Source organism: Polypterus senegalus, chromosome 7 (assembly GCF_016835505.1).
Source record: "Polypterus senegalus isolate Bchr_013 chromosome 7, ASM1683550v1, whole genome shotgun sequence".
In the NCBI taxonomy this organism is placed as follows: domain Eukaryota; kingdom Metazoa; phylum Chordata; class Cladistia; order Polypteriformes; family Polypteridae; genus Polypterus; species Polypterus senegalus.
The window spans coordinates 48,093,024-48,110,281 of record NC_053160.1 but is presented as its reverse complement, the minus strand read 5'-3'; the positions used below and the strand labels follow the sequence as shown (position 1 = coordinate 48,110,281).

The window sequence follows — 17,258 nt, the reverse complement described above, 5'->3', positions numbered from 1 at the left end:
GATTATGGCACAAAACTAAACTCCATAGGAGCTCCATGCCATAATTACTAAAACTGAAACTAATAGATATAAAAATAAAATAGAAATGTCTTTTAAAAATAAAAACTAGACTAAAACTAAAAATATATGTTGAAGGAAAACTTAAACTAAACTGAATTTCCAAGTAAGGTCAGAAAAAATATAGAATTAAAAACTAATATAAAAAAGGCAAAAATATAATAACCTTGCTCTCCACTGCACCCTGTACTGTCTGTGAAGCAGGAAACAGAATATCAAGAAAACAGCTTGCCCTGAACTAGCACCTGTCTTGGTATATCAAGGCGTGTATTGTTAAATTTTTACTCAGCCATCATTCAGAGTATTGTGACTTCCTCCATCACTGTTTGGCTTCCTTCTGCCTACTCTCTTTCTAAAAGTCGGTTGTAGTGGGTGATTTGTTCAGCTGTGAAAGTCATTGGCTGTTGTCTCCCAACATTAAAAGATATGTTCATCGCCAGAGTGAAAAAAATAACATGAATGATTGCAGCTAACTCCACCCACCCCAGTAGCCATCTTTTCATTAAATTGTCATCATAGAGAAGGTAGAGGTCTATTTTGTCCCAAACTACACACCATCTCCATAGCTTCTTTCCTCAAAGTATTCAGATCCTAAATAAACTTGCATATGTTTACTCCTGTTTTTAGCAACAATTAATTGGTAACTGCACTCTTTGTCTATTTGTAAATACAGTGGACCCTTGACTTAAGAACACAATTGGTTCACAAGGGGTGGTTGTAACTCAAGTTGGTTGTAAGTCAAGACTATTTTTCCCGTAAGAAATAATGTAAATACCCATAATGTGTTCCGAACCTCCCACAGCAACACATTTACTTGAACTTTTCATAATAAAAAAGGGTGGTATAATGTGCATAATTTACCAAAAACACCAATAATTTTTCTAATGTACTAATCAAACAGTTATCAAAAGTGCCTAGACTACCAGAAACAACAATTTCATACTGCACTCACCATTTAAGTTGACATCTTTGGCTTGCAGGAACGGAGGAGGAGGAGAATGAAATGGAAGGTGGTTATTGTTTGGAAGGAGAGTCCCCTTCCATAAGAACATCAGGACTCTGGCTCCCTGGTGTCCTTTCTCTCCTTGGGAGAGGCTGTAGCCCACTAGGACCTGCTTCTGGCTCACTAGGTCTCAACCTTTTCGGAAATAAAAACTGGTCTAAGGTCTGTTTCTGTTTTTTCTTCAACACAGTTCTGTAGTATGACATGACATTGTCATTAAGCAAGTAAATGCAACGATTAGCTTTTTCTCTTTCTGGATGGGTGTTCTCTACAAATGTTTGTAGCTCTGTCCATTTTTTCAGGATGTCCTTTATTTCAGAAGAGGACATTTGCTGCACTGATTGTTGATCCTCCCCCTCCTCTTCAGAAATCTCCTCAGCTGCCATTCTCTGTTGCTCAGTCAGAAGTTGCTGAAGTTCCTCTGTAGACAATTCCTCTGAGTGTTCCTCCACCAGTTCCTCAACATCACCACTGTCAACCTGCAAGCCTATGGACTCAGCTATAGTGACAATGTCATCAGCCACAGGGTCAGTTGCAGGCTCAGGCTCCTCTACAAAGCCTTCAGAGTCTCTCTCCTCTATAATTTTAGGCCACACTTTCTTCCAGGCAGATCTTAGTGTCCTTAGAGAAACATTGGCCCAGGATTTCTCTATTAACCCCACACAGGAAAGGATGTTGTAATGTTTCTTCCAGAACTCTGTAAGAGTCAAATCTTTATCTGAGACCATCTAGAAGCACTTCTGGAACAGTTCCTTGGTGTATAGCTTCTTAAAGTTAGCTATAACCTGTTGGTTCATAGGCTGCAGTAGAGGAGTTGTATTAGGTGAGAGGAAATCTACTGTAAGCCATGGGGATTATTCAGCCAAATCTTCTTCCAAGTCTCTTGGGTGAGCAGGAGCATTGTCCATGATTAGGAGAGCCATGAGTGGTAAGCCTTTGTCCTCTAGATATTTCTTAACAGTAGGACAGAAAACCTCCCTGATCCACTCAAGAAAAAGCACTCTTGTTACCCAGGCCTTTGCATTAGATCTCCACATGACCCCTAGCCTATTCTTCATGACTGCATGTTTTCTGAACACTCTAGGGGTCTCAGAGTGATAAACCAAGAGAGGCTTTATCTTTATGTCACCACTCGCATTGGCACATAACAATAAGGTTAGCCTATCCTTCATAGGCTTGTGGCCAGGCATTTTCTGCTCTTCCTGGGTAATGTATGTTCTCCTGGGTATCACAGTTAACAACTTGATGGGAGCAAAAGCCATTTCTCTTTGTTATCATTTCAATGTGGCGTATGTAATTTTCGGCAGCCCTTTTATCAGCACTGGCTGCTTCACCATGCCTAACTACATTATGAATCCCAGTTCTCGCTTTAAAATTGTGAAACCACCCTACTGGCACGAAATGTTTCACCACTATCACTTGTTGATGGCTTTAACAGATCTGCATTTATAGCCCTAGCTTTTTCACAAATGATTGACTCAGATAGGCTATCACCTTTCGTTTATCCACACTAATAATAGCTTTTTTACCTCGTCTAACACTGTTGATCGCGACTTACTAATGTAACACCTTTAGCAACACTAGCTTCCTTATACAAATCTTTTCGTTGTAAAATTGTGGAAATGGTGGATTTTGACATGCTGTACATGCTAGCGAGATCGGTCACACAAACACCACTCTCATATTTACGCACAATTTCCTTCTTTGTTTTGATCGAGATCGCTTTCTTTACCTTCGTTGTCTTCTCTTCCTTACTTAGCTTCTTTGGGGCCATTTTGATAGTAATTATCCAAATAAATGATATAAATCACTGCATTGAGAAAAAATACGTCCACAAATACACGTATCTCGACTCCGACTGCCGCTTGCAAACGATCTCGGCTGTTTGTTTACAATCGCGCGAGCTGATACACGTGACCGCATCCGGGTCGTAACGTTGTTGGTCGTAAATCAAAACAAAAATTTTGGTCATAAATCAATTTGCTCGCATGTCAGGCCGGTCGTATGTCAAGGGTCTACTGTATTTCATACTTATTTAACCTGAACTATTTGATATCTATATTATTTTGTATAGTTTTTCTATTTATTTAAGGGTAGTGTTGAGTATTCTTTGTAAATGTTGTTGTTCAAGAAATTGTTGTATTTGTATAGTGGTTTGCAGTGTCAGGTAAAAGGTGGGTTGAAATTATGTTGCCTTGAGTTTGTAATGTCTTGTATTTCTGGTCATCATGGTTCAAAAAGCATATAGTCGCATTTGAAGCTATGCAGAGGAGAGCAACCAAGTGTATCCCAGGACTTAAGGACATGCCCTGCTCTGACGGACTCAGAGAATTAAACCTGTTTAGTCTTGAGCAGAAGAGACTGTGTGGATCTAGTTACATGTATTTAACATCCTGAAAGACATTGACAAAGTAGATCAAGCAATATTCTTTCAGCTTAAGGGTAAATCATATACTGGGGGACAGCAGTGGAAATTAAGGGGAAGTACATTTAAAACTGAAACCACAAAACACTTCTTTATGCAAAGAGTTGTGGAACTCTGGAACAAACTACCAAGATATGTACTTGAAGCAGAAACCTTGACAACCTTTAAGAAGAATCTGGATTAGATATTGGTATAGCTTAGCTACTAACTAAACAAACGGGCTTGATGTACTAAATGCTCTCCTCTCATTTGTCAAATTTCTTATGTTCTGCTCTGTGTATTTGTAGACTATGAATAAAGAAGTGTCAGGCTTGGCATAAGGTACAAACATAGCTTGTCATGTAGTGATATTTACAACAGCAGTACAGTAATCCATCGCTATATCGCGCTTCGACTTTCGCGGCTTCACTCAATCGCGGATTTTAAATGTAAGCATATCTATATATATATCACGGATTTTTCGTTGGTTCGCGGATTTCTGCGGACAATGGGTCTTTTAATTTATGGTACATGCTTCCTCAGTTTGTTTGCCCAGTTGATTTCATACAAGGGACGCTATTGGCAGATGGCTTAGAAGCTACCCAATCAGAGCACGTATTACATATTAACTATAAGATATGCTTCCTGCGCGGTGCTTGATTGTTTGCTTGTCTCTGCCTCTATCTCACCCTCTCTGACATTCTCTGCGCCTGACGGAGTGTGTGTGAGCAGAGGTGCTGTTTGCACAGAAGCTGTTTGCCTAGTGGATACGGAGGCACCTCTAAGAAATACCGCTTTATCGCGGTGCTTTGGAATACTTAAAAGCACACGTATTGATTTTTTGATTGTTTGCTTTTCTTTGCGAGCGATCTCTCTCTCTCTCTCTCTGAAATTCTCTGCTCCTGAAGAGAAGATATATTTGCATTCTTTTAATTGTGAGAAAGAACTGTCATCTCTGTCTTGTCATGGAGCACAGTTAAAACTTTTGACTAAAGGGTGTTACTTCATGTCTGGAGGGCTCTAATAATGTTAACAGTGTGAGAGAGTTTATAAGGGCTTAAAATATATACAAATAACTATACAGACATATGGTTTGTACTCCGCGGATTTTCATCTATCGCGGGGGGTTCTGGAACGCAACCCCCGCGATGGAGGAGGGATTACTGTATTGTAAAAGCAAAGGGGGTTGTTGCTCGGCGGCAGAGGGGAGAAGCAGGAGGCACAAATGTGATCTTCTAACAGTTTATGTTTGTAGGTGGCTACATTCAGTAAAACCTAATTTTAAATATACTTACCTTTTAATAAACATTCATCCATTATCTAACCCGCTATATACTAACTACAGGGTCACGGGGGTCTGCTGGAGCCAGTCCCAGCCAACACAGGGCGCAAGGCAGGATACAAACCCCAGGCAGGGCGCCAGCCCACCGCAGGGCACGCACACACCAAGCACAATTTAGAATCACCAATGCACCTAACTTGCATTTCTTTGGACTGTGTGAAGAAACCGGAGCACCCAGAGGAAACCCTCACAGACACGGGGAAAACATGCAAACTCCATGCAGGGAGGACCCGGGAAGCAAACCTGAGTCTCCTAACTGCGAGGCAGCAGCACTACCCACTGCACCACCATGCCGCCCTTTTAATAAACATTCAGTATTGTAATTATTCACCAGGATGGATGCTAGGAGCAGCCTCAGCTCAAATATTGCCATCTCCATCAGTTGTTCTCCCTGATACTGTAGCCTTGAGAATGACACTAAAATAATAGCACGTCTGTGTCCTCTTCTCTCTCTCTGTCCCCTCCCAATTTAAGTCCACATCCTCCTGTCCTCCTTCCTAGTTTGATCGCCCTGCTGCTAACACCCAGTGCTCCTTTTTATACATATCAGCCTATTACTCTCATACTCCCTCTCTGTCAGGCTCTACACAGATTCTCCTTGCCCTTTTTAAGCCCTCTGCTGATGTTACTATGAGTGGGGAGGAAGGGACTATCTACCCAGTTATAATTTCTGCTCCCTCCAGAAACCCCACCATATAGTTTTATGTTTGTATGTCAGTGGATCACCTTCTGGGCTTATCTGAGTTGTGTAACAGCATTCTGGGATGAGAGGGGGCACTGTTGCTAACTGTGTCATCTCCTTTTCTCTCCGTAGTGCTGAGAAGATGCCCAGTGGAGGCAGCTGACTGCCCTTTTTGGTCACACACTTATAAAGCTTGACTGTGTGCACCACAGGACTGAGCTCCAATGAAAGTTGACCTACTCAACACAGGCATCAAATACAGCGAAAAGGCTGTACTTGGCTGTCTGTGTTCAAGCCTTTTTTATTCCCGCACCAACAAGCACTTGTTTTGTTTTAGTGAATTAAATGGTTAAACAGGACCACCCAGTTGGCATCCTAACATTTCATTTGGGTTCGGTGATTCCCTCACCTGGCGACAACATATAAAGGACAGCAACAAACAGCACAAATCATAACATTATGTTAGCTTAGTTTAACCTTTTCTCTTTTATAGAAAAAGGTGCAGAACTTAATGAGGTATCGATTCATTAGAATTTTTGGTTTAGTTATGATTCATTTCAACCTGGATAATTACAGCACATCGAACCCAGTCTCTGTCAAACCACACCACACTGCCACACACACAGTAGTCGAAGGAAGCACACAAGTTATCAAGCAAAGAACTCCTGTGTCTAAAACTGGGATGCAAAATCTGACTTTGAACAAGCCACTGTTCATTATAAAGTCTAATGTCTGTGGCAACTAAAACCAACAGCACAACAAACTTAATTCTAGCATTTCCATCAGAGGCATGCAGCTGAGTGGGAGATGTACTGTATGTCATTCTGCAGGATGCCTAAGCTAGCAGCAGCATGTAAATGCCTACTTAACAATAGCGCTGTCATTTCTCAGACCCAAACACTGATCAACATCGGTGGTGGTAGTGCTTCAAAGCTAATATCCCAATGCTCAGTAATCCAGTCTGAAAATATCTTTCTGTCCCTGGTATACTGTATGTACCCCATCAGAGAAGGTCTTTTTGGGCTGTTGTAGGGTTTGCAATAGGGTTGCCATTGTACTGAACTTTCAAACTTCAATACAATACTACAAATGTATTGAAATTCAATGCGATTTTCTATACCCAATACAGTATATTATGTAACTGAATTAAAAACTTAATATATAAAATAAATTGCAATTCTGTATGCATTAAAATCTTTACATTGTTGAAAACAAACAATATACTGTAAATTGTAGTTGTAAATGGAAATACTGTACTTTAAAGTACTGTAGTAGAATATTATGTAAAAGATAAGAGGAAACTTTTGTAATTGATAAAAAGCAAAGACGTTTAAATCCAATCAACATTTTTTTATATTAATAAAAAAACAAATACTGTTGCTGATTTGGTACAAAGAAGTGTTGCAAATGTCAGTAAATGTTAATTGAACAAGTATTGTAATCTTGTACAATAATATATAGAACATTGCATATACAAATAAAACTATTAAATAAACATCCACGTGAAACACACAAGACACTAACATATTTAAAGGCTGTGAATAAATGCAAGCAGCGTACATTGCCTTTTTGTGTAAATAAACTTTGATGTCTTTGTAACTTCTAAACTTTTTTTTAAAATGTATTCAAAGAAAATAATATTCTATACGAATCAAGTCAAACTTAAAACAGAATTCTGCCCCAGTAACTTCCAATTTTTTTGCAAGAAAGATTAGCATGTCAATGTGCTCTTCCATGAGGTGTGCTGTTGTTGAGCTGCAAATGAGCCCTGACGTTCCAAGTGCATGCTCTGGACCTGTGTTCCAATGTCATGAGTGGTTTGTGTTGTCAGGCGATTTTAAATAATCGTGATCTGTGAAATGCAGGCTCAGAACGGGTGCAGGGATTTGTACCTGGTTTGTACCTGGAACTGAGAAGGACGACTTCGAGGGCTCTCGGGGCAGACAAGGAGGTGTTTGTTTGAACCACCCAGTGTCACTAACGTCACATAGGTGGTTTTTATCATTTGATTTTGGGGTTCGTCAAGGGTGTGTTCTTGCTCCTACTCTGTTCATTGCTTGCATGGACGGAGGTCATGGTGTCTAGTGGCTGTAGGTGTATCTGTTGGTGAAGAAGGATTCACTGATCTTGACTTTACTGATTATCCTGTGATCTTTGTTGAGTCGATGGAGGCCGAGCAAGGAGTCTGAATGTTTGGGCTTGCAAGTGTCCTGGATAAAAAAAATAATGACCTATTCGGCACAGCCATCAGCAGTGTGTTTGTCTGCGGAGAGAGTATCGACCTTGTCAAGAGGTTTGCTTACCTCAGCAGTGATATTGATGTCTCTGGTGACTCTTCTATGAAGTCAGTAGATGGATTTGGAGAGCATGGGGGGTTATGAGGTCGCTGCAAAATTCTTCCAATATCTATGCAAAAGGAAGAAGGTTGAAGTCTTTAGAGTACTTGTGCTTCATGTATTGCTATATGGTTGCGAGACATGGATACTATCCAGTGACCTGAGATGAAGACTGGACTCCTTCGATACTGAGTCTCTTCAGAGAATCCTCGAGTACCACTGGTTTGACGTTATGTAGAATGAGCAGTTGCTCACGGAGTCCCGAATGAGGCACATTACCTGCATTGTGAGGGCGCGTCAGTTATGGCATTACAGCTATGTGGCATGATTCCCTGAGGGTGATCTGGCTCACAGGGTCCTCATTGTTGACAACCCAAGTGGCTGGACCAGGCCAAGGGGACGCCAATGTAACGTCTGGCTGCAGCAGATTGATGGTCATTTAGAGAGACGGGGAGGTTGCCAACTAGGATCCCGAGCCGTTTTGTCGTGTGGTTTGTGTGCGGCAACGCACTATACCAGTGCATGCTCCCTGACCTAACCTGAATAATTGAGTCAAATTAATTCAAATTTCAAATGTCACAGACTCCTGGGGCCTTGTGCATAACGCCGTGCATAGAATTCGCACTATAACATGACGTAAGCACAAAAGCTGAAATGTGTTTACGCACAGAAAAATCTAGATGCAGGAATCTGTGCGTACTCCAGCTTCCGCGTTCTTTATCTCCTTAAATCCAGTCAGCGTGAAAAGTAACGCTCGTGCACATGCCTTCTGTTCCGTCCCCAACTCCTCCCAGAATTACACCTCTATGAATATGCAAATCAATATAAATCGCACTTAAGCTCAGCCTTCTGTGAAAAGACAATGGAAAAAGCAAGAGGGAAAATGGAAGAATTTCAGCAAATGCCAAGTGGAGGCAAGGAAAAACTTACTATTTGTTGGTTTAAACAGTGATATAAACAACAAAAGGAAGCTGATCGCCTGACATAGTTACACAGTGCCCAAAATAAAAAAGAAGTTGTCACATATCAAAGTCGCTGTGAAAAGGCGAGTCGTAGACCACCGTCTGAGTGTCCTATTAAAGCTTATTAGGGTACAGAGAAAAAAAAAGGCACACAGTAGGAAAAAAGCACGAAATGTCAACTTCAATCTCGAAATTTCCACTTTAATTATGTAGTTTATTTTGTCATTAAAGTAGAACATCATAAACTTCATCCTAAAATCGTTTAATTAACCAGTTTCTCAAATCGCATCGTAACTAAAGTACAGTAGCATGTTAAATGCTTTGTTTTGTATTTGATCTTTAATGTGCTCTATGTGTGTCAATCACTACATGCTTCTGCTTTCTCTTTCTCCGACAGGACACAGAATTCATTACATTCGTGATATTACAGCTCTCTGAATAATTAAAATACTGAGATGTATATGTGATATCTTTTTCATGATGATAGGAGTTAAAGTATGTTATTAAACAGGGGAATACGGTGCGTGATTGTGTGTGACCGTCGATGAAATTATAGTAGCAGTGTTGTCTCTTTCAAACGTACTAATCTCCAATTCCTGTCGTTACTTTTCTTTCTCCACATACCCAATCACCACACAATCAGCTCTGTAATAAACGTTAAGCCATCTGTAAGCTTACAACGACGATTCTTGAAAACTTTTAAGGAACATTGAAATATCTTTGTAGTACAAGTTTAATTATTCTATCCATCTATCCTTCCAGTGTCGCGTCAGCCCCAGAAAGAATACAACACAAGGTAGGATCAATCCGTGAACTAGCTAGCGCTGCAGAACCGTGTCCTCACATGTTTAATTATTAACAATACAGATTATTTAAATGAAGTTAAACTTTTATCTATATAATATAATCAACATATTTTGCTGCATTTTATCTTAAAAATGATACCGTCGTCATATATAAATACGCGCTTTATAAAGTGGAGCAGGTTGTGCAATATTATAACTGTAGTGCAAGTTTACAGTGGGGTAATTGTACTTATAAGTACAAACAGTTCTACAAGGAGCACTTGATGGACTGATTGACTGTTTAAAGTTCTTGGGATGAAACTGTTTCTTTGAAACGTTTTTCCGTGGCTGAGGTAGGGTGGGCTTTATGCTGTATACTGATATTTCTCTTTGCGATCAGCTGCTGCAGTGATTTCCTATTCAGATACAGTGACATAAATACCCCGAGTGGTGCAGTGAGAGTAATATGGAAAAAGATGATCCGCTGTGGCAACCCTTAATGGAGGCAGCTGAAAGAAGAAAAAAAAAAATAAAGGATAACCACACAGGAACAGTAGCACTGCTTTGACGCTGGGTGCCGGCAGTCTGCAAAACCGAGCAGAGAACTTGTGTACGACAGGGTATGAGGTACCATGGAAAAGTGCATGGCTTTACGCCAAATGTAGGTTTTATACATCGCGATTTGAATGTGGAAACGTTCTTACGCAACATTTCTGTGCGTACGCACCGTTTATGCATGAGGCCCCTGGTGCTTTAATTTTCAAAACCTGTTCCTCCATTTTTATTTGTCCCAGCTTAAAAGCTTAATGTGTGAAATCAAACATGTAAGTTTTATATTAAACCATTATTTCATAGCTCCTGTAAAACAGCTTTTGTTGTACAGTTTACATTGTTTCTTACATGACTAATCATACTTTATTCTTAATTATGCCTGTGTAAAACTCCAGAGTTAGATAATTACTTGGGCTGTCACCACCATTAGACAAAACATTTATAACTGTGAGACAGCTTTACATTCTTCATCATTCCATTTTAAGTATATGATATGTGAGCTTTTACTTATGGGTTATGGTAATGAACACTAGTTCATCTTCATGAACCAAATGAATGAGACAAATTCAGCATTTTTAGATTCATATTTAGCAATGATGTATGCTGGCTTTTTTCCTGTCTTGCAGACTGTGTGTTTCACCTATTATGCATTTCTGTTTTGCCTTTGAAACATTGAAACAGCAAATACATTGTATTTTGGTATTAACAAATGAAGCCACTCATGTCATTGCCAGTGTAGAAAAGCCAAATAGCTACCTCTTTTAAATCTTGGGTCAGTGTTTACTTGCTACAGCTGTTGTTAGTGCTGCCAGTAAATCCACGTCCTTCACTCCTATATGCTTAACTGTGGATGCACGACGTGTCATTGAACTGTATACACCAGTTAAAAAATTGACAGATGCTTCAATTGATGGACATCTGTAGAAGTGTTTGTTACAATCATAGAATAAAAGCAAAGCCTCCATTCATTTATTATGTAGGACACTATTAAAAAAGATTAATCTTGCTATCTATTCATCTTGTCTTAAAAATGCATAGCGGTATCACTAGCATTATTTTGCTCTTAAAGCACACAATACCTGTTTTTGAACTGAGTCCATAATGGGATGAATGTGGCAATAACGAGAGCCAATTTGTGTTTTGCTTTATTTTATAACAAGTAGGATTCCTGCAGTCAGGATGTAATGTCAATTAATTTGACTAATTCAAGTTGCATTTTAAATGACAGACAAAAAATCAAACAAATATCTACCTAGTGAATCATGGTGTACCTGTACCCCATGACCTGCCACAGGCTAAAAACTGGACCTCATAACAACTTTTAAACTGCCTACATTTTGGGGACTACACTATTGGGCAGTAGTAGCACTGGTGCCTCCCAGTAAGGATGCCAGGGTTCATGTTCAGGGTCCTTCTTGTGTGGAGTTGTGGAAATGTTCTCCCCCTATCTATATCTGTTTCCCCTGAGTGCTCCAGTTTCCTACCACTCTTAAGACATGCAGGTTATGTGAATTAGTGACACTAAATTTGCCCGTGTGTGTGTTTGCCCTCCAATGGACTGGCTCCCTGTCCAGGGTTTGTTTCTTCCTTGACATATGTTGATATGGTGCTGTATCATCACCATTGGAAGTGTTTTTCAAAAGAAGTTTTACTCATTTTTTTCAGGCATATTATTATATCTTTCAAATTAATATTTCTACTTGCAGCCATGTATGAGTGCAGTACCAACTTTCTGGTACTACTGAACATGTAAAAAAGCTAGTACCATTACTTTTTCAAAACTTTGTTATCGACTTTGTCCTGAAGCATACGCTCTTGTGATGCCCCAAGTTGTAGAATTGGATGCCAGTTGTGTGTGGTGTACGTGAGTCAGTGGTCAAGGAATACCTTACAGAATCTAACTAAAGTGTTTAAAGATAGATACAGACATACGACTTACGAACGGGGCTGCAGCTGCTCTTTCATCTGTCTGGGGGACGCGATGCTGGCTCCTCAGTAACTGCCGCTCTGTCATCTCCAGCCTGGGGACGCTGCAAGCGGTGGCTGGGGGTTGCGCTACTCTCGCAGTGTAGTGTCCCTCGGGCGGCTCCGGTTGATGAATGGGTTGGTGGGGGCCACACCCTATTCATTCTCAGTGGTTGGCTGGGTGCGTGGTAAGCGCTTGTGTGCAGGATGGAGGCTGGATGGGGTAGAGGGGAGCATTTCATTGCCCGCCCACCACACAGCCTTGCAGTGTCCCTCGAACGGCTGCCCCATTCGTTCTCAATGGGCGGCTGGTGATGCTGCAAGCAATGACCCAGTTGTGACTGAACAGGGGCCATTGAGGGTGAATGGGGTGGTGGGGGGCAGCATTGTAGTGTGTCTCAGGTTGAATGGAGGTGGTGGTGGGCAATTCACTACCTGCCTTTGGCCGGTCTCTGTTCGCTCTCGGTGGGGTGACGCTGCAGGCAGAATACTGTATGCAAGTGGAGGTGACTGTGCGGTGGGCAGGTGGTGAACCGCCCCTAGCCGCCCCCATTCATTTTCAATAGCAAGCCTGCTTGTACTGTTACGTACATAGGAGGAAATTGTCTCTTGTCAGTACATCAGATGTGCTGATGAGGGGTGCCTTCCTGCTGTGATAGCATGTACAGTGCTGTACAGAAGAGCTCATCTTAACCTTTTGTCTTCACCCTTTGTGGAACGAGCCCTGGACACAGACAGGCAGACATGTTTTAAATCACCACCACACGTTTATTTACAGCTATATACAAGTCAACAGTGCACACAGTCCCCCAAGACTCCCCAAATCCAGGCCTCTCACACACTTTGCCTTCCTTCTTTGGGCCACCTCCACTCTCTTCTCTTGCTTCATCCTCTCCTCACCAGTTTCCAGCCCTGAATGAAGGGAGGCGGCCCCTTTTATAAGCACCCGGATGTGCTTCAGATGTGTTCCGGCAACCTCCCACCGACACACCCCAGTGTTGCGGAAGTGCCGGTTGCATCTCCAGAAGCATTCCGGGTGTCCCTGCTCTTCTTCCCCCCAGCACATCTGGGTGTGGCGGAAGTGCTGAGGTCCAGGGTGTCCAAGGCACTGGGGCACCCCCTGGCGGTGAGCTTCAAAGCTCTGTACCCATGGTCCCCATAGCAACCAGGGTGGCTGGCCCCACCTGGTCTGAGGTGGGCGTACGCCCTCTTCCGGTCCTCCAAGGTGTCCCGGCCGGGTCATCACCCCAGGCATCTGCCACACCTTCAACAATGTCTCTGAAAAACAAATCTGATGCAAGTGCTGGTGATACAGTAAAGAAGAGAAAAACCATCACCATGGAAAATAAGGTAGAAATAATAAAAAGGTCAGAGAGAGGTGAAACTCCAGCATTCATTGGCAGAGTACTTGGTTACAGTCGGTCAACAATAGCATTTATTAAAATAATGTACCTTTTCTGACTTACATACAAATTCAACTTAAGAACAAACCTACAGTCCCTATCTCGTATGTAACCTGGGGACTGCCTGTATACACACACAATTTTGGTCTGAACACACCAGAATGACTGTAAAGCAAGAAAATTCAAAAGAAAGAAAAGTTCTGACTTGACTGTCAAAGTCAAAGTGAGGCATTATGTATTACTCTTGGTATTAACGAGCCCTAGTAGTGTTTCTTGACACACGTCTTCTGAATAATTCTTTGGCTGAAAGTAGTCAGTGTTAGTGTGTCAGAGAAAGCATGTGCAGCATTGTTCATGATGACACTTAGTTTTGCCTTAATTATCTACTTCACTTCGACCTCCAGAGTGTATCCTATAACTTTTTAACCTTTTTATTTAAATTTTTAATTCTGCGGGACTTCTTTGGAAGTGATGTTACCAGCCCAGCACACCAACCTTTTTAACCTTTACTGCTACAGTATTAGTGACCTAAATATTTTAGATTATTCCTCAATGTTTTAGACAATAAAGATCAAGCTAACAGCCAACTAAACCAATATCACATTACACAACTTCTAGTTGGAAAGGATATCAAACTTGACAACAGCAGTTGCTGATCTTGTCACATGACCATATCATATGTAGGATTGCATAGTAAACCAGCACTGAGTAAGTATTGAAAAACCCAATTTTTAAAACAATTAAAACAGTACGGTACCAACTTTTCATTAAATATGGTACCAGAAGTAAATGTATATCATTTCATATGTCATTTTTATTGAGGATGAAGACATCAGGAAGCTACCTTTGTTACTTTTCGCAAAAGAAACAGAGTATGGGCATTCCAATACTTTCTGACATAGCCAGCACTTCTCTCAACCACAACCCTCCCCCTCCTGCTTTTGAAACTGTTTACAACTACATCTTCGGACTTTGAAGAGGACCATCAGCTCCGTCCCAATTACCCCATTTGCTCTCCAAAATAATTTTTAAATTGGATCTTGCCTAGGGCCATTCATCCATTCCCATGATCATTGGAGAAGACAAGAAAGCGGAGTATGGTTATTTGTTCCACTTCAAACACTAATGATAATTAGGAAAATAAGTGAGTGCTTAGGTCACTATAGGAAATGGAGCAGCACAGACTCTTTCAAAAAAAGTAAGAGAAAAATTAAAGTATAAAAAAGTTATAGGTAAGCAATAATAAGCATTAATTTTACATCTTTTGATTCTTGTAGGCTGCAATGCTATACATCTTCAAAGTTAGAAAGCAATGGAATGAGAGACATTTTTCATTTGTTTAATACTAATAATGGTTTCTTCATTAGTACTGTTTTTTTTTTTTAAATTGTCCACCAACCTCAGTTTCTATTGAAAGAGGATTTTGAAAATCAGTCATGGGACAAGTCTGAAAACTTTCTTTAGTAGTCTGTATTGTAGGAATTGGTTTGGTGACCTGTACTGAGGCAGTATTCAGTTAGTGTAGATCTACATTTTCTTTGGTTTCCCTAAAGACAATATTAAAGCTTAGTTAGGCTTTATTGTTTTTGTTCAGTGGGGAACCAAAGGAATTGGAAAAATCACAACTTGAATACTTTTTATTGTCAGTCTTGTTTATTTTATTTACTGTATAGTCTATACAATAACATTTTCAAAAGTTCTGTGTCTTTTTAATGGTATGTACAATATATTTTATTTCTTGGTCAGTTCTTATTTTTTATTTTGTACAATAAAGTTGTTTTAAACATAAATTATTTAGATCACCCCCGTGACCCTGTCTTTGGATTCAGCGGGTTAGAAAATGGATGGATGGATATTTAGATCACCTAACTCAAATCATTCTTTTAAAAAACAACTTAAAATTCAATTGTTTAGGAAGACATTTCATTTACCCTTAGATTCTGACCCTTCCTTTCAGTTTACCTCTTTGTCCAGGTACTCAGGATGATTTGCATTTATATCACAAATTCTGTTATTTATTCAGGGTTTTATTGTAGTATTTCTGTTTTTGTATTTTATTGTGGTTTACTGTCTGTTATTCTAATTCAAATCTTTATGTTTCCCGTATTATCTTTTTTAGTGTTTTATGTTAATATTATTTTGTATCCAATGTGTATCCAATCTGTTTTTTTTGATTATGGGGAATGTCCTATATAAATAAAATGTATTATTGTTATTACTAATACTTAATTATAAAAAGGTCCTTAAGAAAAGAAACACTACCCACTGTTAACTTAGAAAATTGGGCCAACAGAAGCACCTGAACAGGATTACATCTAATGCACATAGATATGACCATGACCTCCCTCACATACATCACACAGACAAGTCTCTCTTCTGTTTGCAAAGTTCAAAACATGTTACTGTTATTACTACCCACTGCATTATATGCAGCACAAATTTAAGAGTATAGATTGCTTGTCAGGTCTCAGGAACACATAATCCATCTCTACGACTTCAGACAATGAAAGAGTAGTGAGTTGCAGGCTACTTGTACTGAGTTGTTGGGTTTGTCACACTGCTTGACTGCCTGTCATATGAATATACTCGACTTGCTGAGATTATGTAATTGAAGTCTCTGACTAAAAATCAATGGAAAAAATATTTGATATATGATACGGTCTTAAGACAGAAACTATGTGTAAAATTGTGTGTTGGCTGAGTTAGCTGAATGAACATTACTGACATGGAAAATGCTCTTTACCATCATGATTTTAAAGTTTTTATAATATTAAAAGAAAAATCAATGTGACCTTTATTTTCCATCATCATTAATGACAATGTAAACCAGCGTTTTACAGCATTTGATTCTTCAATGTTCTAGAATAAAACTGTACCAGATCAGAAACCTTAAGTTCTAGAGTGAACTAGTATGGTATCAGCAACAAAATGATTCTTGTGGCATGCCATAGAAGTTGTGAAGTGGTATACTGAAAAAGCTAAAAGCTGTGAGTTTTAGTAATAACAATACAAGCTAACCATTCATAATTATAAAATGGTTGATTGTGGAAGTACTATGCAAAAGTGCCTTCTTGGTGCTTTTACCCAGTGTCAGCATCTGTCTGTTGGGTCTAATGGGGCAACAGCCATCCCTGGTGTTCACAACAGACTCCATATAATAAATAAACTATAATACCACACTAATGTTTTATATTACTTGCAATTAGTAACATTTTAACCAGTTACAGTATTTTGAGCTTACAAACTGTATGAACATTTTATTTTATGGGTAAATGAATAAGAGAGAAAAAGTATTTTACCAAAGTTTATTGGTACACACTTTTAATTACACATTTCTTTCTAGAACATAAATATCTTGTATGTTCTTTAAGGGTGCATTTGTGTTTTAGAGATATAATATAGAATTAAGGAACACAGGGTATATTGTGGATATACTATAGTTCTAGCTGTTGCACTTATATAACAGCTTGAACTTTGTTTTTACTGTTTTGCATTATGATGTTCTGTGTTTCTGCTGAAGAGAGTGAATTTTGCCTCATTGATTAATAAAGTACTACCTACCCCACAATTGCTTATTAATGCATAATATTCTTTAGCTGTACTACATCCCTTTAAATTATTAAATAACACAAAACATTTCTGAAAGTGTTACTCTTTGTGGTTTAATGTTTATTAATTACTGCAAAGGCTTAGTTGTAATGTTTACCTTTTCTATCTATCTATCTATCTATCTATCTATCTATCTATCTATCTATCTATCTATCTAT

At 39.6% G+C, this 17,258-nt stretch overlaps 1 protein-coding gene across 1 annotated transcript in view; it reads left to right on the top strand.

Annotated features, from left to right (window-relative positions):
- Window positions 1-17,258, top strand: part of dmrt1 (doublesex and mab-3 related transcription factor 1) — a 178,709-nt gene that overhangs the window by 84,753 nt on the left and 76,698 nt on the right. Inside the window, exon 6 of the mRNA XM_039757939.1 lies at window positions 14,321-14,339. Coding sequence (XP_039613873.1) covers window positions 14,321-14,339 — 19 coding nt within the window. The remainder of the gene's footprint in view (window positions 1-14,320; window positions 14,340-17,258) is intronic.